The 21,810-nt window shown below is 30.8% G+C and overlaps 7 protein-coding genes across 11 annotated transcripts; 4 read left to right on the forward strand and 3 right to left on the reverse strand.

Moving 5' to 3' along the window:
* Window positions 1–540: 540 nt before the first annotated feature.
* On the reverse strand, window positions 541–1,934 carry LOC122858333 (ubiquitin thioesterase otubain-like). Its single transcript, XM_044161159.1, has 5 exons — window positions 1,692–1,934; window positions 1,558–1,607; window positions 1,145–1,444; window positions 869–1,069; window positions 541–796 (listed from the first exon to the last, which is right to left on the reverse strand). Exons 1-5 carry the CDS (start codon window positions 1,729–1,731, stop codon window positions 599–601), a joined length of 789 nt encoding a protein of 262 aa, XP_044017094.1. The 5' UTR covers window positions 1,732–1,934; the 3' UTR covers window positions 541–598.
* A 555-nt stretch (window positions 1,935–2,489) lies between these two features.
* LOC122858335 (vesicle-associated membrane protein 7) lies at window positions 2,490–3,839 on the forward strand. The gene is made up of 4 exons (XM_044161161.1): window positions 2,490–2,846; window positions 2,932–3,069; window positions 3,151–3,309; window positions 3,390–3,839. Exons 1-4 carry the CDS (start codon window positions 2,643–2,645, stop codon window positions 3,549–3,551), a joined length of 663 nt encoding a protein of 220 aa, XP_044017096.1. The 5' UTR covers window positions 2,490–2,642; the 3' UTR covers window positions 3,552–3,839.
* A 558-nt stretch (window positions 3,840–4,397) lies between these two features.
* Window positions 4,398–6,815, forward strand: LOC122858336 (intracellular protein transport protein USO1-like). The gene is made up of 10 exons (XM_044161162.1): window positions 4,398–4,507; window positions 4,589–4,783; window positions 4,913–5,069; window positions 5,152–5,337; window positions 5,440–5,544; window positions 5,620–5,727; window positions 5,812–5,897; window positions 5,968–6,106; window positions 6,192–6,310; window positions 6,455–6,815. Exons 1-10 carry the CDS (start codon window positions 4,479–4,481, stop codon window positions 6,681–6,683), a joined length of 1,353 nt encoding a protein of 450 aa, XP_044017097.1. The 5' UTR covers window positions 4,398–4,478; the 3' UTR covers window positions 6,684–6,815.
* On the reverse strand, window positions 6,692–8,593 carry LOC122858338. 2 transcript variants are annotated; one of them, XM_044161164.1, is made up of 4 exons: window positions 8,492–8,593; window positions 7,936–8,426; window positions 7,100–7,835; window positions 6,692–6,769 (listed from the first exon to the last, which is right to left on the reverse strand). In XM_044161164.1, the coding sequence occupies exons 1-3, from the start codon at window positions 8,577–8,579 to the stop codon at window positions 7,191–7,193; spliced, it is 1,224 nt and encodes a 407-aa protein (XP_044017099.1). In that variant the 5' UTR covers window positions 8,580–8,593; the 3' UTR covers window positions 6,692–6,769; window positions 7,100–7,190. The 2 variants fall into 2 exon arrangements, with proteins under 2 accessions (XP_044017099.1, XP_044017098.1); XM_044161163.1 differs by lacking the exon at window positions 6,692–6,769 and adding an exon at window positions 6,878–6,965.
* Window positions 8,594–9,474: 881 nt separating this feature from the next.
* Window positions 9,475–10,746, forward strand: LOC122858340. Its single transcript, XM_044161167.1, is given in 4 exon segments — window positions 9,475–9,716; window positions 9,782–9,949; window positions 10,017–10,273; window positions 10,276–10,746. Coding segments are annotated over 4 exon segments (990 nt in total). The 5' UTR covers window positions 9,475–9,607; the 3' UTR covers window positions 10,732–10,746.
* A 71-nt stretch (window positions 10,747–10,817) lies between these two features.
* LOC122858339 (follicle cell protein 3C-1) lies at window positions 10,818–11,795 on the forward strand. The gene is made up of 4 exons (XM_044161165.1): window positions 10,818–10,928; window positions 11,061–11,339; window positions 11,427–11,498; window positions 11,601–11,795. Exons 1-4 carry the CDS (start codon window positions 10,911–10,913, stop codon window positions 11,712–11,714), a joined length of 483 nt encoding a protein of 160 aa, XP_044017100.1. The 5' UTR covers window positions 10,818–10,910; the 3' UTR covers window positions 11,715–11,795.
* Window positions 11,796–13,144: 1,349 nt separating this feature from the next.
* LOC122858341 (E3 ubiquitin-protein ligase TRIP12) lies at window positions 13,145–21,655 on the reverse strand. Of its 4 annotated transcripts, none has more exons than XM_044161168.1 (7): window positions 21,455–21,655; window positions 20,149–20,409; window positions 19,858–20,049; window positions 19,443–19,776; window positions 14,552–19,361; window positions 14,073–14,391; window positions 13,145–14,000 (listed from the first exon to the last, which is right to left on the reverse strand). In XM_044161168.1, the coding sequence occupies exons 2-7, from the start codon at window positions 20,378–20,380 to the stop codon at window positions 13,804–13,806; spliced, it is 6,084 nt and encodes a 2,027-aa protein (XP_044017103.1). In that variant the 5' UTR covers window positions 20,381–20,409; window positions 21,455–21,655; the 3' UTR covers window positions 13,145–13,803. The 4 variants fall into 4 exon arrangements, with proteins under 4 accessions (XP_044017103.1, XP_044017105.1, XP_044017104.1 ...); XM_044161170.1 differs by having other exon boundaries at window positions 14,552–19,343; window positions 21,455–21,647; XM_044161169.1 differs by lacking the exon at window positions 21,455–21,655 and adding an exon at window positions 20,861–21,402.
* Window positions 21,656–21,810: the final 155 nt, after the last annotated feature.

Genomic DNA, 21,810 nt, shown 5'->3' on the forward strand with positions numbered 1-21,810 from the left:
AGGAGTATTAGTAGTATTACATATATGGTGCCATAGTACATACTTTTGCTCGCTTTACTCTACCCACTGACTATGAATTTTTTTGTTCCGCCAGCCACAGAAGAAATACTCTAAAAATATTTTTGTATTTTTGTTTGATTGTATGGTCTAGTATGGTTACTAGATTCTTGGGACAATTATTATTCGCTGTCCTCACTTCTTGTTCATTGAAACAAGGAGACATCACAAGCGAAGATTTTAGGCATGAGCAGGCTTTTCATTTTTATTTCAAAAGGATAGTTAGATACTCACTGTTCAGAACCCGAAAAAACGTCTTACAAACTTGTAAATCTGCTATCAACTTGGCTGCGTTGTTTAGTATTTATTCTAGAAGCTCGTACGAATTGAAAACAGCCGCAATAAGATGGAGAACAACGATGAATAACTATGTCCACTCATCAAATAAAAAATCTTTATAGCTGATTATACAGCATGAGAATTTGTTTCACAAGTTCCGTTCATTTAAATTTTTAATTTCACTATTTTGAATAAAAAAGTTGCATTTATTTCTGTAATATATTTTGGAAAAGTTTTTTATCATTAACATTTTCAAAAATTATCAAGGATATAAGATGTCATAATGACCGGGGCGATACAACAAATGTACTGCTGGCGTAGAACCTTCCGGGAAATCATGTGCTGTGACTTCTGTTCCAGCTCCACGATCCATATAACGAACTCTCACACCAGTATTCAAGGCAGTGCTCATTGCAATGATATGAATATGATCTGATTCTTTATACATAGGCTCGACTTCCTAAGTTATAAAAAAAAAACTAGTTTTATTTCCGAGGAAATTGGATAAAAAAGAATATAATAGATACTTTACCTGATGACAAAACTCAACCACTGTTCGTCCTCCTTCGATAAAGTTTTGATAAAAGTCAGCTTCTTTTTGCAATTGACCGGATGTTATTAATCGAAGGTAGACAACAATATAATCCGAATAGCCTTGTTCATTAAAAAACCTGTGTAGTTCAGATCGACTCACGTCAGTTTCTCCACCGACTTTTTTGATAACTTCCATAAACTAAAAACAAAATAAAATGACTAGAAAAATTAGAGAGAACAGAATACAAATTTAACAATAAATCTGATATCTCACAGTATCATGAAAATCTTCAACCGTGAAGTGTGGAAATCCCAATGCAACCAAATTATCTTTGCTCTTAGATGCGAGATCACAAAACTTATTGTATTCATCTTTGTTATTGATTAATTTTTCCAGATATGCATAACTGAACGCACGAAAGAAACAATTTCCATCAGGCCTTGTCCGCCTAATATGAGAATATTTTTGACCAAGAACTTTCACCTTTGATAGATATATTTCATCTCCTTCATATTCTTTTTCAAGGTCTTTTAATGACTCTTTATCTCCTACGAGAGGAATTGATTCAGAAATCTGAAAAAAATATCATTCATGATTTCAATATTATAAGCAAATAACCACGAAATAAGAAGTTAAAACGAAAACCTGATACATGCATGTAGTTTATAATATTGAAAGAAATTTACCTCTTTTTCAATGCTTCTTTGTTGCTGGAGAATAAGCTCATCTTGATTAACTTTTACGTGAACAAAGTAGGATCGATATTATTCAACATGCATGAACTCATTACTATAAAATACAATGGAAAATATTTTCATACCTGGGCTTTCCAACGAACTAGTGCGTTGCTTATCGCTCATATTTTTGACTGAATAAATCAGTATGATTCATAAGCTTTCCTTTGCCGATGAAATAAGAAATATCTTGACAGCCTATATGGCTATAAACATGGACTTCAACCAGCTTTAACTACGAAATGGAAATTAGTGTAAAAAGGAGTTGGCCTGGAGCAAGAAGACTAGAGCAGTGATGGGTAATTCGTCGATTTTTGGTGTACCATATAATCATATGAATGATACGCAATGATACGTATCATACGTATGATATGACATCGAAAAGAGCAGAGGTGCCAAATGATTTAGTGTCATGGGAGCCGTGCGAGGCGCTGAGGGAGCCATATTTTTTTCGTAAGGGAGCTAAAGTATAATATGAACCAAGTATAATATTATACCATTTATTTATTTTATTTATTTATTTATTTATCAAATAATGTTCTATTCAATAAACAAAATATTTTTTGATAAATTTTTTTTTAATCAATATTTTATATTTTTTATATTATTTTTTGTTCTATTTTTTCGTGCAAGATCTTGCTGCAGTCTGATTTACAGGGCAAATTTTATACAATTTAGGGCTCTTTTTTTTTGTCACTGATGGCACTTGTTGAATTTTTATATAGATTTTACATTTATATAGATTTTACATGCAAAAGCTTCACAAGCGTCACCAGTGGAGGTAAAAAGCCCTAAATTGTAATGCCCTGTGAATTGGACTGAATCGGTAGTATCATACCTACGCAACACTGATCATACGTATGATTGTATGATACCCCAAAAAAACTATCCATCTCTGGTCTTTCGGAATAACAACAAATTGACAAGTCGAATCAACGTTTTTCGTAACTCGTTTTCCTGGACAAACTATGAATATTAAATTGCAAAGCTTAAAGTCTAGAAAGTCTAAAATATTCTAAAAAGTAAAATCTATTATAATGCCGCTGTTGTATAGTGTTGTTGCCAGAGGCCCTACTGTTCTCGCTAAATATGCCTTGCACACTGGAAATTTTGAGGAAGTCACTGAACAAATTTTTGCACAAATTGACACCTTCAACGACAAATTAACATATTCACAAGGGCCGTACTTATTTCATTATATTTGTGAAAATGGCATAATCTATATGTGTATAACAGACGATGTAAGAACGGATGAATATAGAAAAATCTTCTGTAGACTTTGTCATAACAACAAGGAAAAACCAATTCAAGTTTTTTTTTTTTCAGGACTTTCAACGGTCTAGAGCGTTTTTGTTTCTAAATGAGATTAAAAGAAGATTCCAAGTTGCATTTGGTACTGGAGCTTTAAATGCATTAGCATATGCTATGAACACTGAATTTTCAAGAGTATTGGCAAATGAGATGGTAATAGTTCACGATAGTTTATCTTAAATCAGATGACAACATCGATAATTCTGTATTTCATCGTTTATTTTTTTTTTGTAGAAGCATTACAGTGAATCAAAAGACATTGATACAATATCGAAAGTTCACGGTGAGCTGGACGAATTGAAAGATATCATGGTTAGAAATATTGACAATATTGCAATGCGAGGGGAACGATTAGAGCTTCTTGTAAACAAGACTGAAAACCTAAGTTCAAATGTAAGTTTTATATTTAAAATCAATCAATTACAAAAAATTATATTCATTAGTAAATTTTTTCCTCTGGATGTTCTTTGCAGTCTATGGCATTCAGAAAAACGAGTAGAAACTTGGCAAGATCTCTTTTTTGGAAAAATATAAAAATTTATGCTATAATCGGGATATCATTATTCATCTTTATGTATTTTATTATCTCAATGCTTTGTGAAGGTTTCACTTGGCAAAAGTGCTTACGCAAATAACAACAGTTAAAATGTAAATGAAAACAAGCAGTGCAAGATTATTCGATAACGTTAAAGCTATTGACTTTTGACAGGTAATGAGTGAAAAGATTATATAATTATGTTGACAAATTTTATTATTTAACAACGAAAATTTTAAAGTTATCCACACAAAATTACCCAAAATATTACCAATCAGCGAATTTATACTTTCTTCAATTTTTATTTAGTAGATTTAATTTAGAAATTTTTTAATGTAAATGTTTAGGTTTAAATTTAAAATAAAATAAATTAATTTAATTAATTAAATGAGTTTTTTATTTGAATTTATACAACAAGAAAAAAATAAGTTTTGAATTTATTATTGCTCAGAGAAGCTTTCTCTTCTACTTTTCCAAACAAATTAAATTTTAATTTTTTAATTTTTTATTTTCACATAAAATTTCATTGTTTTTTTGTTATTTTTCTTGAAAAAAAATACATATATTATCATGATTTTTAACAAAGTAAAATATTAGAAAATATATTGAAGGTAAAAAATAATAATAATAAAATTGATTTTTTTTTTGTTTGAGTATGTTGGGTGTTTTACATTGCCGTCTGTTCAACACATTACCAAACAACAATGCTCAACAAGTCTGAACTTACACTTTTTTTTTTCAGCTTTTGATTACGTTCTAATATCTGCCCCTCATGTACTACACTCAGTAATTCGGCTCCATATACTTGGAAATAATTCTAATAATTTGGGAATGCATATTTTAATTAACAATAATTAAAGAATGGGTTAAATTCACGAGATGTATGCGCACAAGCTTATAGCGCATGAAGCATAATTTACACTGGCATCGCATTCCAGTATCAAACTATCAATTATCAAATAATAAAAGAGAGAATAATAATAATAACTAGTCTTCATGTTTACAAACAAGTGCACCTCATACAAACATGAATCCAACCATAATTACAAATTCTAAGTGAGTTACACTATATTAATTCTTTTATAACTTCATTATTGTTATTTATTATATGAAATAAATATTTTAAAATTGCGATAGAATTGATGCAACAAGAAGTCGTGCAGTCACAGCTTATTTAGATGAAGACAGCATTACTAAGAGTACTGAGGCTAATTTTCGATTGCAGATTCGTCAATTAAATGATGAAAATGCCTTGCTTCGTGATGAATTAGTACGGATTGAAGAGTCAGCTTTGCTTCATGAACGTCATGCTTTTAAAGTTCAGCAAAAGTTGTGAGCATCGGTTGATTTTTATACTTACAAACTAGTTGTTATTGCAGATCTATCGATATAAAATGATGTAAAACGCGTAATTTTTATCTGACTTGTTCGAATTAATGTACTGATTTTTTCCGAGTGTAGTGACCGAATCAAGAGAAATTTTGAGCGTTTAGAAAAAGAAAGTGATGAACATAAAGAGTTAATTAATAATTTGGAAACGCAAGAAAAACGTTGTCGAGAAGCTCTACGAAAAGTTGAAAAAAATCATCAAACTGACATTAAAAAACTTCAGATTGATGTAATTTAATTGATTCATCATTACTATTGTTTTTATTATTCTTTTAAATATAATAAGTGCTTGTTTTTTTTTATTTATTCAGAATAAAACGCTTAGTTCAGCACTTGAGGAAAGTAACCGAGCGAAATTTGAATATCTTAATCAACTGCGCCAAAGTCGGACAAACTTAACAGAAGAAACTTTAAAGCTTAAATCGTTACAATATAAAGTTGAGGAATTATCTCAAATCAAAACAAATATGGAAGATTACTATCGAAAAAAAATTCAAGTATACTTCCTTTTTTTTTTTTTTTTTTTGATTTTTTTAAATCAAAATCCAGTTATGTATTTTTTTTCTGAATATAATCTTTATTTAGAATGATGTTTTTAGACTCTGCAAGATACAATTGATTGTTTGAAAAATGAAAATTCGAGTTTTCTACCGGTGATGAGTGTTCAACATTCAGAAGTACCTACATCCACGGTTATTATTAAAGTATGCAGTATTTTCTTATTGGTATTATCATTAATAATCTAACTTTTGATACACATAAATACCATTAAATTTCAGAGTAGCACAGTTCCTTTGTTAGAAGAAGATGACTGTATCATTGAATATATACAGAATTCATGCAAGAGTAAAGTCCAGCATTCTTTATATACAGAATTGAAATCTTTAGTAAGTTGACTTTATAAATATCAAAAAAAAAAAAACTGATATTTGACTAAAATTGATCGATCGAATAAAAAAATTTCTTCGCAGGGAATATCACCGGAAAAAAAAGATTATAAAAATAAAAGAGAATGGTACAGTAACGAAATCGAAAAGGCCATTCAACAGATTGATAGGTACTCGTGTAATTTTTTTTTCTACTTTAAGACTGCGAAACTGTTATTTATTAATGTTATGCTATTCTAGAATCGCCGAAATTTTAATGTTGTATAGAAGTCGTGAGATTGTGTCTGAAGCGGAAGAAATTATAGACAATGAGTGTGAGAATGAAGAAAAATTTTTATGCGGCATTTTTTTTCAAAAAATTACTGCACTATCTTGTATTGTAAGTATTTTTGCTCTCGGTTAAATAATTAAGATTCGTAGTCTGTATATTGTCTATCTACTATAAGTTTTTTTAAATCTTTTAGTTGTCCAAAGAACTTAGTGAGACCAATGCAGGTTCACAAGTTTCATTTAGCGCAGATCTAGAAAAACACCAAGAAATAAAAATTCAATCCTTCAATAAGTTACTATCATCTCACCTATTGTAAGTAGCTTTATTTGAAAGACATATTTCATTGAAATTAACTATATTTTTAAAATGCAACAATAAAACGACAATCGTGGAAACGATTGATACGATGTATTAGACTTTATTGTTTCACTACCCTGTTTTTTTTCTTTTCGACAGATCCCGAAAATCAGTAATGCTACTTGGCTCTGGATTGAGTCGTTCCATCTCTTGGTACCTGACAATTTTGTATTTTGCTATCGCATTCATATTATGGTTATGCATAAAATATGATAATTCATTTAATTTCAATTTATTATACGCTGGTCTTTCATTCAAGTGGTGGTCATTTGAAGAAATTATCGAACATGAAATTGGTATTCATAAAATATTACCAAGACCATTGTAGCCATCAGTGAAATTCTGGTGAAGTTGGTTCATGTTCCAGGGATTCATTTGATTGAATAAGATACAACTCAATCAGATAGCATTTCACTGAAAAGAGTGTTCATTATTATTTAATAAAAAAATGATTTGCTTATATCTGATAGCGCTTGTCAATATGACATTGACGCATTGTTGAATATTTATTTTTATATTTTTCTGAAGAGTTAACTCCAACTAACTACCAACTAACTAATTTAGTATATTAACTCATTTTTATTATTTTGTATCTCGTGAGTAAAATTATCTGTTGAATATTCATATTAAAAAAAAAAAAAAAAAAATTTAAAATCTTTATTATTATTTCTTTTTCGTTTAAATAATATTTGTGTTTTTTCATTTTATATATGTTATTATATTATATTATTATTATATATGAACCTTTTTCTCTGATTGTTATATTGGTAAAACTTTCAATCGATCTCGTATATTATATACAAGATTATTAGTCAGTTATCATCAATAGCCGATGTTATCTAATTTTCGTTTTTGGATGTTCCTGTTTTTTCATATACTCAATATCCAAATATTCATATTTAGTGTGATCACGGTCAAAAGAAACATGTATATTTAATTCTTTTTTACGATTTCTTGATATTTCTGCTGCTTTTTTAATAAATTTATGAGTTATACCTGTGTTTCGAACGCAATAACAAATCATGTCTGGTGAATTTTCAAGAACTTTAATGGCTGATTCATCAGTAATTTTATTGCTGAATGGTAACTTTAAATGTGTTAAATTTTTGAGCAATTTAATTGAAGAGTCAGTGGCCGTATTATTAAAGCCGTCAAACACAAGATATTTTAAATTACTCATCTTTATACATGCACCGATACCAGTATCGGTTAGCAATAAACATGATACAGCTAGTGTGTGTAATCGTTTCATAGTATTAGCAATAGTATATATACAATCATCGGAAATTTTACAACCAGCAATATCTAATCTTTCGATTCTGTCAATGGGCTCCGAAACATCAATATTAATTTTAATGTAACAAACGTGGTCACTATTGGTTTCTATTGTTTTAGAATTTTTCAAATAGTCGTATAAACTTTTGGGACATTCTATACCAGCAATTCCAAATTTTCTTAAGGCCTTTAGTTGAGAAATCACCTACAAGAGAAATAATTCAGGTAAAAAACTTTATGTTAAGAATAAAATAAATGACATTTTTGTAATTGATAATATATATAAATAAGTTCAAGTTACATACATTAGTCATTTCTTCGGGAAAACGGGCGGTTTCAGGAAGGACTGCAGGCCAATTTGTAATATTGAGATCAGTCAATGTATCAGCAACGTTTATCAATGAATTAATTAAAGTTGTAGGTACTGATGGATATATATCATGAAAACAACCATGAAATATGATTTTTAATACTTTTAGTTTAGAAAGTTGTGAAAATGCATTATCTAATATTGCATCATCAATATTATTGATTCTTATTCGAAGTTTTACGAGATTTTGACAATATTCGCTAATAACTGGCAATATGTTACAATGAGCATAGACTGACAAGTCTAATTCTCTTAAATAATGACCACATTTATAAAGCAGTGATTTCAAAAAACTGAATTGTCGATCGATTGTTGGATTATTTCTCTCTAAAAAATGTGGATACTCGTCATATTCCCAATGAGTTAATTCAAGTTTTTTGACATTAAACCAAGAATTATCAAGGACTCTTGTCCATTTTTTGCATACTGAAAAAAAGAAATTAATTGTCAATAATTAATCATAATTTTTTGAATAAAACAATTTATCATACCCAATGCAATTTTTGGTCTTTCACATGCTGGCACATACATGAATATTTCAGCCAGGCAATCATCATTAACACGCTCAATTATCATCATATTTTTGGCGTATGAATCAGGGGTGCTATTCTTGGTCCCGTATTGCGGGAGTTAAATATTGCGGGTCCCGAAGAAATGTTAGTCACGATAGAAAAATATGAAGGCGCTTGTTGTTGCTTTCATGTAAATTCTACTTTATTTTTGCATTTGCATATGACTGCATATGACTATGGCAGCTTCACATGAAAGCAACAACAAGCGCCTTCATATTTTTCTATCGCGACAAACATTTCTTGTCGGCCAATCGTTATTGCGGGACTCGCAATAACTCCCGCAATAGGGGACCAAGAATAGCACTCCAGATAGCATTTCACTGAAAATAGTGTTCATTATTATTTAATAAAAAAATGATTTGCTTATATCTGATAGCGCTTGTCGAATTTTTTTATATAGATTTTACATACAAAAGCTTCACAAGCGCCGCCAGTGGAGAAAAAAAGCTCTAAATTGTAATGCCCTGTAAATACGGGTGCTAAGCCGACAAGGACTCTTTCAGCACCCTAAATTGTATAAAATTTGCCCTGTGAATTGCTGTGAATACGGGTGCTGCACTAAAATTTAGGGCTTTTTTCCTCCGCAGCAGTCCAATTCGCAGGGCAAATTTTTTACAATTTAGATCAATTTAGATGGCGCTTGTAAAATTTTTTTTATATAGATATCACATACAAAAGCTCCACAAGTGCCGCCAGTGGAGGAAAAAAGCCCTAAATTGTAATGCCCTGTGAATTGGACTGCTGCACCCGTTTGAGTTTATTTTGTTAATTTAATAATTTTTTTCTAAAGCGGTGTCTCCACGCTATAGAAATGCTTGCAAGATCTTTCATCACTAGATAATTACTACAATTTTGGTGGAAATCAGCCTTAAAAAGCTATGCTAGACTATCGCAGCCAATGGGACATGTTCCATTTTTTCGTGCAAGAACTTGCATGAGATTTTTATAGCGTGGAGACACCGCTTAAGGAATGCACGGAATGCACCCACTCAGCTTTTAGACGGTGTGGTAACCCTGTGTTGGATTCATTTGATGATGTTTTCAGCAAAAAAACGTCTTCTTGAAAAAACAGGTTTCACCGATGTTGGAAGATACGATTATCTAAAATTATTAATCACTGAATTCTCAACTGCAAAGTCTAAAGGTGATAACGATTTTTCAACTTAAGAAAAAATATTAAAACCCACAACTAAATTTTTTGATTTACAGAAGCAAAAAGGCAGACGTTGGCAAACCTTGCAAATTTTGCATATGATCCAATTAATTATGACTATCTCCGACAATTGCGAGTAATTGATTTGTTTTTGCACGTTCTTTCCGATCCAGAAGTTGATTTTGTTCAATTTGCCATTGGCGGACTATGTAATTTGTCTTCAGGTGAATAATCATAGCATACAATTTTATAATCAGAGCCTCTCTAATTAGTATTTTAAATATTATTCAGATCCAATAAACAGAGAATACATCATTCGGAATCAAGGAGTTGAACTGATATCAGGATTGTTAGCATCATCAGACGAAGAAACTCTTCTTTCTACCATCACAACCCTTATGTCCCTGACAACAAAGTCATCAAGTCGAGTACTTATCACTCCAGACTTACTCAACCAATTGACTAAGTTTTCGAAGTTAACCAACAACCGTTTGAAAAACCTTGCTTCAGTTTTTTTGTCAGATTTTTGTGACACTAACAATTAAAAATGCATCGAACAAAATTGTTAAACCTCAATCAATTAAAGAATATTGTGATTTCGAGGTACGTAAATTCAAATCCACCAAAGCTAATAAAACTCGAAAAAGGTTCTCAGATTACGGTAACAAGACAAGTTACTGAAAACGACGTGACGAGATTTGCAAAATTAACTGATGATTTCAATCCAATTCATGTAAAAAGTGACTGTAAAATAGTACATGGTGCTTTGTTAAATGGATTTTTGTCTGGAGTATTAGGTACAAAATTGCCGGGACCTGGAATAATTGTTGTTCATCAAGATCTTCATTATCCGCAGTCTTGTTATCCGGGTGATATTTTAACAATATCTATTAAAATAATAGAAACGAGGAAAATTATAACATGTCAGTACGAAATTATTGCCAACTCTGAAAGAATCGTTCTTCAAGGAACAGGACGGTTTGTGATGTCGAAGCAAAATTTATAACAAACAATACAATTTTGATTATGAAGCAAAATATATGAAAAAATTTTAAAAATGCTATATTTGCGAAATTTAAATGTAGGACATTGTTGGCTCATCAAATAATTGCAATATTTTTTTATGGTATAAATTTGTCCAATCTTCAGTCAGTTTGTAATCTTCAGTCATTAAACAGTGGAAAAATGCCAACCTATATCACCGTGAGTAATTATAACTATTATTTTTGTTGTTCATTTATTCTACCTAACTATTTTTGAATAAACCTGAATATTTAATTATAAAAAATGATTGTTTTTTTTTTATTTATTAACTATTATTTTTTTTTTTTTAAGAATCTTTTTTGTACGATTACTGTCATCATTATAATACCGCGTTTTGCTGAATCGAATCAGAATTTAAGTTTAATCAGAGATGGAAACACATCAAGCAATGAACTTATTGATACAGCAGCTCCAATAGGTTGTCTCTGTGGTGTTTTTTTGAGTGGTTCCTTCAAGAAGTTTAGTAAAGCACAGCCGTTTGAACCTCCAGCTCTGATCCAAGAACATAAAGATTCATTTCCTTGCACTCTAATTGGCAATAAGCTTTGCACTAGCAAGTGTCTTGATGTTGTATGCTATTAAGAAACTTAAGTTTTAATTTACCATGTTTTTTTGTTTTATTATATTTTTGTACAAAATTATATATTTTTATTTCAGATTGTCAAGTATCTACCAAACAGTCCTGCTATTATTTGTGGTTCCATCGAAAGAGATTGCGTCAAAGAACGAGTTAGTAGTTATTATTATTATTATTATTATTATTTAATAAGTTTAAATAAAAGAGAAAGAACAAATAGGGCGATGATTTGTGAAACATAATAATGATTTCAGGCTTATTTGTTCATCAAAAATTGCGATGATAAGTGGATTAACACGAACTTATCAGCTGGACGTGAATATTGCTGTAAGGATGGCATTCCATACAAGTGTCCGACAATTGTTTAATCAATTAATTAATGTTTTAAAATGTTGATGTATTTTTTAAGCATAAAAACTATTTTATATTACTGTTCATAGAATATACCATATGCTCATTATATATTTTAGATCAATAAAAACTTATTTATTATAGAAACTTTGCTTTTAAAAAACAAAAGATGCATACATTTCAATTCCAAAAAATATTATCAAACAATTTAAATTTTTTGCACTTTTATAGTTGTTAATTTTTTTTAAAGAATTTTTTTTTCTTTCATCTTTTTTTCGATATTTGTTTTTCCACTAGAATTATGACGTTACACCGATAGCAAAGTGTTTAAGATGCTTGAATCTTTAAATATACTTTAGAGTTTAATTATTTATTGACCTATATTTAACGCAAATCATAAAAATTAATTTCTTTTAATTTTTGCATCAACCCTGTTTAATTATAAATACATCATTACGAAAGAACTCAACAAATTTTCAACAAAGAATTTAACCGCATTACATAATAAAAAATAATCGTATTCAGAATAGATTTATTCAAATAACCAGGTCAAGATTAATAGACTAATCATTTTAGCAAATAACCAACTGTTCAAGTAAACATAAAGTTAGAATTTGCTAAAAACTGGTCTTGTAAGCACTGACATGTCCAGTATGCAGTGACACTGTTCTGGGCATTTGATAAACTGACGATACATTCATTCAGCCACACGTTCTAATAAAAAAAAGCGCACTATTGATAAAAATCAAAAAGATAATTGCAGTATTTTACATAAAAAACGGAATATAATTTACAATATTCAGTTCTAGAAAATTGGATGACAAGCCTCTAAAATTCCAAGTCTTGTGAATAACTCCCAGAATAAAATTTTGATTGTAAATGATCTGCTGAAAATTTCCCAATATACTGTCTTACTAAACACTTTCCATTGTTGAAAAAATAAAAATAAGCCAACGACCCCAAGATACTTCCTAAGCAGTACAACAGCAATGGTAATACAGTTCAAAATAATATTGAACAGTTTGCTACAATTTGGAACAAGGATTTACTCATTTCATTTTGCTCCGTGAATTCAACAACTGCCGATATAAGTAAAAATTCTTTTAGGGTAAAAAAAAAAACGAGTAACAGAATATATTTATTTCACAAAAGTTATTGATTTTACAATCACTTTATATTCATTCAAAATTATTGGCTGAGTAACAAAGAGCGATATCAATAATTGAACAAAGGAAAATATTTATTTTTTTTACCGCATAAGTATTTGGTTAATAATGAAAATTTATGAAATATTAGCGGTAATTTAAAGATTTTTAGTGTTATGACATCGCTTTTTTTTTATTTTTCGTTAGTTGTCTAAACAAACTTATAAATTTGACTAATTTTGCTATATATACCAAATAATTTTAATGATAAATTTATGAGAAACGATTATTGTTGTCACTGATTTTTTGTTTTTTCAATGGAGAAAATTTTATTATATCACCATCATTTTCTACAATAGCGTTGTTCTTATTACTATTTGTGAATTATTATACCTCGACTTGTTTTTATTATTCGTTTTTTTTTTTTTTGTGTATTACTTATGTTCATTTATGTTTATTCTATTTTGAAATAACATGGGCATTTAGAAGTCCATATTTCTTTCGCAATTTTTTTTTCAAGTTGCTTATGTTTTAAATAACAAACTTGATTTGCACTGTTTATTCCAATACTTATCCCGTCGTCACGGTCTCTACATTATTATTATTATCAATATTATTTTTGTTATTAATTGTGAGTTTTTGCTCTTAAACTAAACTGAAATAATAATTAATATTTACATTTTTTTTTTTTTTTTTTTTTCATCGCGTTTTTTATTAATCGCAGTCACCTCGAAGACAATTGATTTTCTATCACCTCTTTTTTAAATCTTTTTAGAGAAATTCTTTTTCAAATCTTGCTAACTAAAAAATATGAATGATGTTAATGATTCACTACAATAATTTATTATTTTTGAAAAAAATAAAAGAAATTTTTTTTTTTTTTTTTCAAATTCGACTACTTGATTTTTTCTAAATTGATAAATGACATATATGGTTAATAATAGATGAGATGAAAAAATATTTAGGATAAATGAAACGAGTGTTGCCCTTCTTGTGCAGCAATTCGCAATTTATCACGCATTATATCGAGTGTTGTGTAGTCCGGCAGTTTAAGATAGTTGACACATGTCATCACGGACGGCAAAAAATCATCAGTTTTGATTGATTGTTCAAATGTTTTACGCACAATTGTTAGTGGTGGAGTTAAGCTTTTAAAACCTAAAATAACATTTTAACAATTTAATCCAAGAACTTTTATGATTTTTAATTTAAAAATAAAAAAATACTCACCTCCAACAGGTAATCTTGGTGATCCAGTCACAAATTGAATAAATTGTCTCTGCTCTTCAGCATCATATTCAGACATTACTTCAAATAAAAACCGAATTGCTCGTGAGTCGGGTGTATATCCATGATCAGTTCTACAACACTCAAGAAGTGTCTTTACATCCCATTGTCCACCACTTTGCCCATGTCCACAGAAAACAGCCTCAAGTTCTTCAGGGAAAAATAAGCGTAGTTGATTCGGTGGAAAAACTGACTCAAATCCTTCACGGAATGCTTCCATTTGACGAAAAACACCTTCATAAAGGAACCAATGCACTACAAGCTGGAAAAAATCGTTCAAAAAAAAAATTAAAAATTTGAACTATATGCAAAAAATGGAAAACGTTACTCGAGATGTTATAACTTTCAGTAAACATGATCTGTTTAAATCATAATATAATGTATCTGCTGGTTACACATATTTTTGAATGAAAATACATTACCTTGATGTACTGATCCAAATTATGAATTGTTACAGGTATTTCACTGCCACCTTTTCGTAGTTCGATGTTGTCATATCCAGGAAGTTCAAAGACTAATCCAAGATCACTAATTATACATGAATCAAGATCAAGTGCTTCGATAAGTTCTGATTTTTCATTAGCTTTAATTGTTGTATCCTGTTCGATTTCTTCTTTTCTTTTGACAACATTTTTTAACTTGACTAAAGTACGATAAACATCTGGACAAACGAATGCCAAATCAGCGATTGTAAGCGTACGTTCTTCACCCAACAGCCATCTATAAAACGTCAAGCTAAACGGCAAATCAATCATTCTTGAATCATAAATAGCTTTAGCCATAAATTTACCCAAAAACTTGAATTTTGTTTTGAGTTTAGCAAGATGTGGTACTTTAGTTCCCCATGGTGTTGGTTTTGTGAACAATCCGTTAGCCAAATAAACATAGCCAAGTTCATTTGGTGTTGTACAGCCATGCCATAAATCAAGATCAGCACGTTGTAATTCACGTGAGACAAGTGCATAAAATTCTAGTGTTGGACCAAGACCAGTACCAACTTCATTAATATACTGTACTTCAAGTAACGCTTTACTTGATGCAAGATCTTGTATAACCTGTTCTGCTTGTTTAAGAATATCGGTTCTAGAAATTGTACGTTTCCTACGTTCAAGACGAGGCGTAACGCGTTCTTGACTATCAGTTGCTGATAATTCTGGTGCTGAATCAAGCAAACGTTGAAGGGCTCTGTCACGATCGAATGATGTTGCATAAAGTAAAAGTTGTCGTGTTTCAAATGGAAACAAAAATGGACAAACAGTTGCAATTTGTTGTAGCCAAGATGGTAAATTACCAGTCATAATAACGAGTGGATCTTGCAATTGTCTGTTAGCTTTTGCAGCAATTTTATTATTTATAAAATCTTGTGGTGTTAATAAAGTCCGACTTTTGACATAAGGAAATAACACGCCCCAGTGTCGATTCAATGAATAAAGTAATCGCAATAAGCAAAGACCATCCAACGATGCATCAGTTATTGTAACAGATGGTAAAGTTGATGATAAATATGGTTCAAGTGGGCATTTTGAGTCTGGTACAACACCATCAAGCCAAAGTGTATCTTCTTTTCTTTTGGAACTTAATTTTGTACTTTTACCTTTACCTTTTCTACTACACTGAGTACTTACACCTGGTTTTATGATTACTAATGAATCGTCATCAGGCAATGGACGATAATAAATAGTATGCGTTTGTAACCATACAGCGTCATGACCTAACGGTGGTTCACAGTCATTATCAGCATCTCCTTGATCAATACCATTGCAACTAAATTGTCTAACAGCTTGATAAACAGTCATATTAAATGGTAATACATTATTACCTATTAAAAACTGTAATTTATGTTTTGATCCTTGACTTATAACAACAGCAGCAAGTGTATCATCAATATCATCATCACTATTATCATCATCACTTATTAATGTATCATTATCACGTATTCTGCCATAACCACGTACCATCAAATAACGTTCAATTGCTTGTACTAATGCTAATGGATCAATTTTGACAGTACCACCTTTCCATTGTTTTAAATTATTACAATCAGGATGACGCTGTAAATTACATTTTAATTGATGTGTATTAAAAAACTTTAATGCACTTGTGCCACCACGTCCATTACCACTGCCAGTTGGTAAATCATGTACTTTAACTGGAAATTGTTCCAATTGTGCAACACAACTATTTAATTTATTAACAAGTGCACCAAATGCACCTGGTTCTTTATCAATGATTGAATCATCAAGAGTTGTTGATGAAAATATTTTCCAAAATAAACGTAAACGTTCATAATTTAAGTCATCTGTTTTAGTTAAATAATTAAGTAAGGCTTTTATTAAACCACTGTGATTCATTTCAAATGGTGATATATCACTTTCAACAATAATATCACGTAATTCAGTCAACGATATTAATATTTTGTCATTATCATTTGATTTTAAATTTTGTATTGATGACTGTAAACGTGACAATACTGTTAATGCTGGGTGCGTACATGTACCATCATCCTGATAACGTTGTAAAAACTTTGATGATTCTTCACGTACCCATGCCTTAGCTTTATCGCGATTACCTCCAATCAAATTTGGATTACTTGGTAGTTTTGATATACTTGTTGATGTATCTCGTTTATCATTTGATGTATTTGATGATGTTGATGATGATGTTTTTTTTCCCCATCGGGCTGGATTTAAATTGCCCAAAAAGCGATTATTTTTTTGTGCGAAACCAGTAAACAAGGATTCAGGTTGTGATGATTGTTGTGATGGTGTTGACGTTAAAATCGTTGATGATGTTGTTGTTGTGGTTGTTGTTGTTGCTGTTGTTGTTGCTGTTGTTGTTGTTGTTGTTAATAATGGTGTTGTTGAATTACTCAATCGAGAAAATCTACCTTTCTTATTTTGACGTTTACGTTTTAATACATCACCAATACGTAAATTTGTTGATGTGGTTGATGGTGTATTATTAATTGCATCCTCATTTGTACTTAAATCACTTTTACTACGTGTTTCCATTGTTGCTCCGGAGATTGATGGCTTAATTTGATTTATTGCAATGCTGCCAAATAAAATATTTTTATTCGTGGTAGGAGAAGCTACGGGTGATGGAGCACTGCTTGATGATGAAGTTTTTGTTGCTGTTGATGAATTTGATGGCCCTGGTTGTGGACTTAATGCAAGACTATATGTATTACATAATGTTTTTGATGGTGGTGATACACCAATGGGAACTTCTGGATCGGCAAGTTGACGTATTTGATGTAGAACACCTTCACGATGAAAATGAACACCAAATACATTTGGTAATTTATTCATGAGTATACTTGCCATTTGTAATGCACCAATGACAATACGAAGATCTTGTGATGCCAGCATACCAGCAATATGTGACGATACAGTTTGATTTTTTAATACGTCTTTCAATAAATCAGTTGATGCGTAGTAAACCATTCGTAACAAAGCTCTTAGGCATTTACATTTAACTGCTGGTCCAGCTGAACTACTATAAACCTCATAAAGAACTGAAAATAAAGTTCGAATAAATGACACAAGCCATTCATTTGCATCATTAGTTTTCAGTGAAACATCAATATTTGTTGGTTGATTTTTTTTTGGTTCTTGTGTATCAGTTACAACACGACGATAGATACTTCTAGCCATACCCATATCTTCATTAATTTGTTTCATCATCGTTAAATCAATAGTATATGTACGTCCAAGTGTTGATAAGCATATTTCATCTTCACCATTTTGATATGCCATTTCAATAATACGTGAATCAATTGTACTAAATTTATGACAACAATGGCGCTCATCGCGCCATTCCCAATGTACATTTTCATTAGTATTTTTATTGCGTTCAATTAAATTATTAACATAGAATATACCGTCATTTGGTAATGTTGGCATTAATTCTTCAATTAAACATGTTATTTCGAATAGTTCTTGTGGTGAACGTTGTACTAACTCAACATCATCTGTTTTTACATCAAGTGAACCAGTTAATAAATAACTCAATGTATATGCAATATTTTGTTGTAATAATAATTGTGCTAAATCTGGACAACGATTTGATATGACTGATAGCATACGTAGTACTGTTATAAAGTTACCAATACTATTAACTGGTGGTGTTATCATGAGTAATTGTTGTAAATTTTGTAGTAATTCAGCTGTTATTATTTTATGTAACATTATTGGATCATGTTGGAATGAATCAACCAAACGACTAAATGCTTGACAAACACACTCAACACTTTTTTTATCTTGATTTGTGAGTCTATTTGTTAGCAAAACAAGACTATCACTCACCAAATGATAATCATCTGGATGTAAATTTTGACAGCAATTTGCTGTTATTGTTAATGCAGCACGTTGAGCTGTTATATTAAAAAAATCAACAAATTTTAAACATGCCGATACACCACCAGCATGTAAAATTGTTTTACTATGTCTTCGTGATAACATTGCAAGAGCTGTTAAACATTGTTCAGCAACATCCATACATTCGATTGATTCGAGTTTTTGCAAAAATACAGGTACAGCATCAACAACAACTGTCGATGATCTTGGTAATGCTTCCATCATGTAAGTCAATGCACGACAAGCATGTGTCATTATAACAAAATTATGTTCAATACCAAGTAAATTGATCAATGCAGCAACAACTTGTTTAACTGGAAAACCAGTTAAAGTATCTTCATTACCCATAACAAGTATTTCTCCCATTCCAATAACCGCTTGTAATTGTTCACCCTCATCATCAATCGATTGTAAACCAGTTAATAATTGTTGTGCTTTTGCTGATGAATTAGCACCCATCGAACGATTCAAAAGATGTTGCATACGTGGTCCAAGTGCTCCAAACACATGGGGTGGCAAGCCACGTGCTTCTAATAGTGCTTGTAACCTGCCAACTTCACCATCATCGCTTTCACTATCTCCAGTTGTAACAGACATACCAGATGGACCACCACTTGCTGCTGCTGCTGCTGCAGTTGTTGTTGTTGTTGTGGTCATTCCAGCTGTTACCGATGTTAAAGTACTTGCTGTTATTCCATCATCTTCACCACTTGATGATTGATTAACAGATGATGTAACACCAACATTTGTCAATGTTGTATTATTATTGGTTAGATTATCACTTGCCGACATTGACAAACTAAATGTTGTTGAAGCACTCTCACTACTTTTACGTACTCGTGTTAAAGAACGATTTCTAAAAAATGTTAATAAACTAAATTATATGTTTGAAATGGTTATATGATTATACAATTTTTTTTTTTCTCTTAAGTATAGATTAAGTTATAAAACGTACCGCGTTGTTGAATTTTCCTTTTTACTTGATTTACCAATAGTTTTACTACTTGATGATTGTTCAGATGTTGGTAATTTAACACGTGAACGTAGTAAGTGTTTGTGGGTTGGTGTTGAATTGTTGGCAGCAGTAGTAGTTGAGGCTGACACTGAAGGGTTGACAGTAGACGTTATATTAACGCCACTTGTACTTGCCCCTTCATGTGACAATCCCCCACTACTACTATCCGCAGTCGTACTTGCTACGTTACCCACTCTGATGCTTGGTTTAACAACCAATTCTTGACTACTCGTACCACCAATTAAATAATTATCTCTTGTATTTTGTGTTTTACCTATTTTACAATAAATAAGTTTAATATTAATTAACCACCTATATTTTGAAATTTAAAGGTAGATTGCGTTTTAAAATATACCTTTTCCACGTTGTATTGAAGAATCACTTATCAATTTATTATCAATATTATTTAATTGTCCACAACTTTGATATTGTGGTGTACGAGAACGTGTACGTGATGCGACACAATCAATTGGTGTTGTTTCACTTTGTTTTGCTATACTTTTTCGCGTAATTGTTGATTGTTGTCTTGTTTGTCGTAAATTTGTATCTGAAAATTTAGTTTAAACGTTAGATTGAGTTTGATAATAATTTTTTTTCAATATCAATAACTTACTAGATGATTTTAAAAGAGCTCGATTATTTTTACCTTCAGGTTTGGATGTTTCGATTGTACGTCTTCGATTAACTGCTGATGCTGTTGCTGTATCAGTTTGTTTACGACGCTTATCACTTATTGTTGTATATCCTGCTCCAGTATTATGACGTTTTCTAATATTATTTGTGCCACTGCTCTTCCCTCGTAGCTTAGAGGCATCTGCTGAAGCACTTGCCTTCTCTACAGGCCCCCCGAGCAAAAACTGATCTTGTTGATCTGCCATAGATTAACCGACGCATGCCACTATTTTCTCTATAAAAATATCTATTAATTACTATCTTAATATATATCAAAATTACAAATTTTATTAAAAAAAAAAAAAAAACGATCGATTATATTTATTATATGAACAAAGAAGAAAATTATGTTCATTACATGGATAAAAAAATAAATATATGTTCAAGTAAAATTAACGAAAATGATATAATCATATAGATAAAATTAACGGTGAATCAACGAAATAAATTAAGTTTATAATATAGAGATGGATAACAAAGGCATACGAGGATCGAGCCACCATTTGCCTTTGGTTTTATAAAAGTAATGGAGGACGTGTTTCAGTCCATTTCAGTCTTTCCCACTATAGGTCTCCTAATGTTACTAATTAATTTTCTGAGAGTGCCTTTCTCAACGGTAATAAAAAAAAAACACTTTTTTAACAAAATGATAAATAATTAAAATTTTCAACAATTATATTTATTACCTGAATTGCGTGTGAGCATGCTCGATACATTGTCGAATGTGAATTGTGGAAATAAAAAAAGATGATATTGAAAAGGAAAAAAAAAAAACAATAAAAAGAATGCGTAAAAAAAGTACGGATGACGACGGTTCACGACGCCGTTTACGGCAGTTTACAGTCAGACTCGTTGGTTTGTCGACAATTCGACATTCGACCACGACTAAGGCAAGGGCGGTAGGGGAAACAAAAAACAAGGAAAAAAGAAAGGGAAGTTGTAATTTGCAATACACATGGTTTCGATAAGAGTAATAATATATGTACGTAGATATGTAAGATGTAACTTACTAAAAAAAAAAAAAAAACAAAATGAAGGCGATTATATTGTAATATTATAAAATTATATAAATATGTATCTAAATTGTTATCAAGAAAAAGAACTTAGGTTTTTATTTTCTGTATTTAGCAAATTATTATTTGCTTGTATATTTCAAGTCTTTTGGTTACTAAAAGCCAAAAAAATTGAGTAATAAAACCATAGTTTTTTGCTTCACTTATTTTGTTCAACTAAATATTGTAAACGTAATTATTAATTAAATTTTTGTATATGAGTTTTACCTTGAATACCGTGATAAAATAATATTAATATAACAATAAAAGTCTTTATTAAAATCAATGTGTAGCATAAAAAATAACGAACGAACAAACGATCTCTATAACACTCAATAAACAAAACCGATTACTGAACTGCGGACCAGAGTTGCCAGATGCTTGGTAGATATCTGACAGCTGACGAGGTATGTGCGCTGATGTGCGCAAGAAGACTAGAAATACAGGAGGATGAAAAACCGTATCGCTATATGATCGCCGCATAATCGAGTGGCGCTGCAGTATTCATTGTTATTTATTTTTTCTAGCTTTCTTTCGCTCTCTTTTATCATCACTGATTGGGAATTTGTTCTTGCGTCTTAGAA

This window comes from Aphidius gifuensis, linkage group LG5 (assembly GCF_014905175.1).
Source record: "Aphidius gifuensis isolate YNYX2018 linkage group LG5, ASM1490517v1, whole genome shotgun sequence".
NCBI classification, from domain to species: Eukaryota; Metazoa; Arthropoda; class Insecta; order Hymenoptera; family Braconidae; genus Aphidius; species Aphidius gifuensis.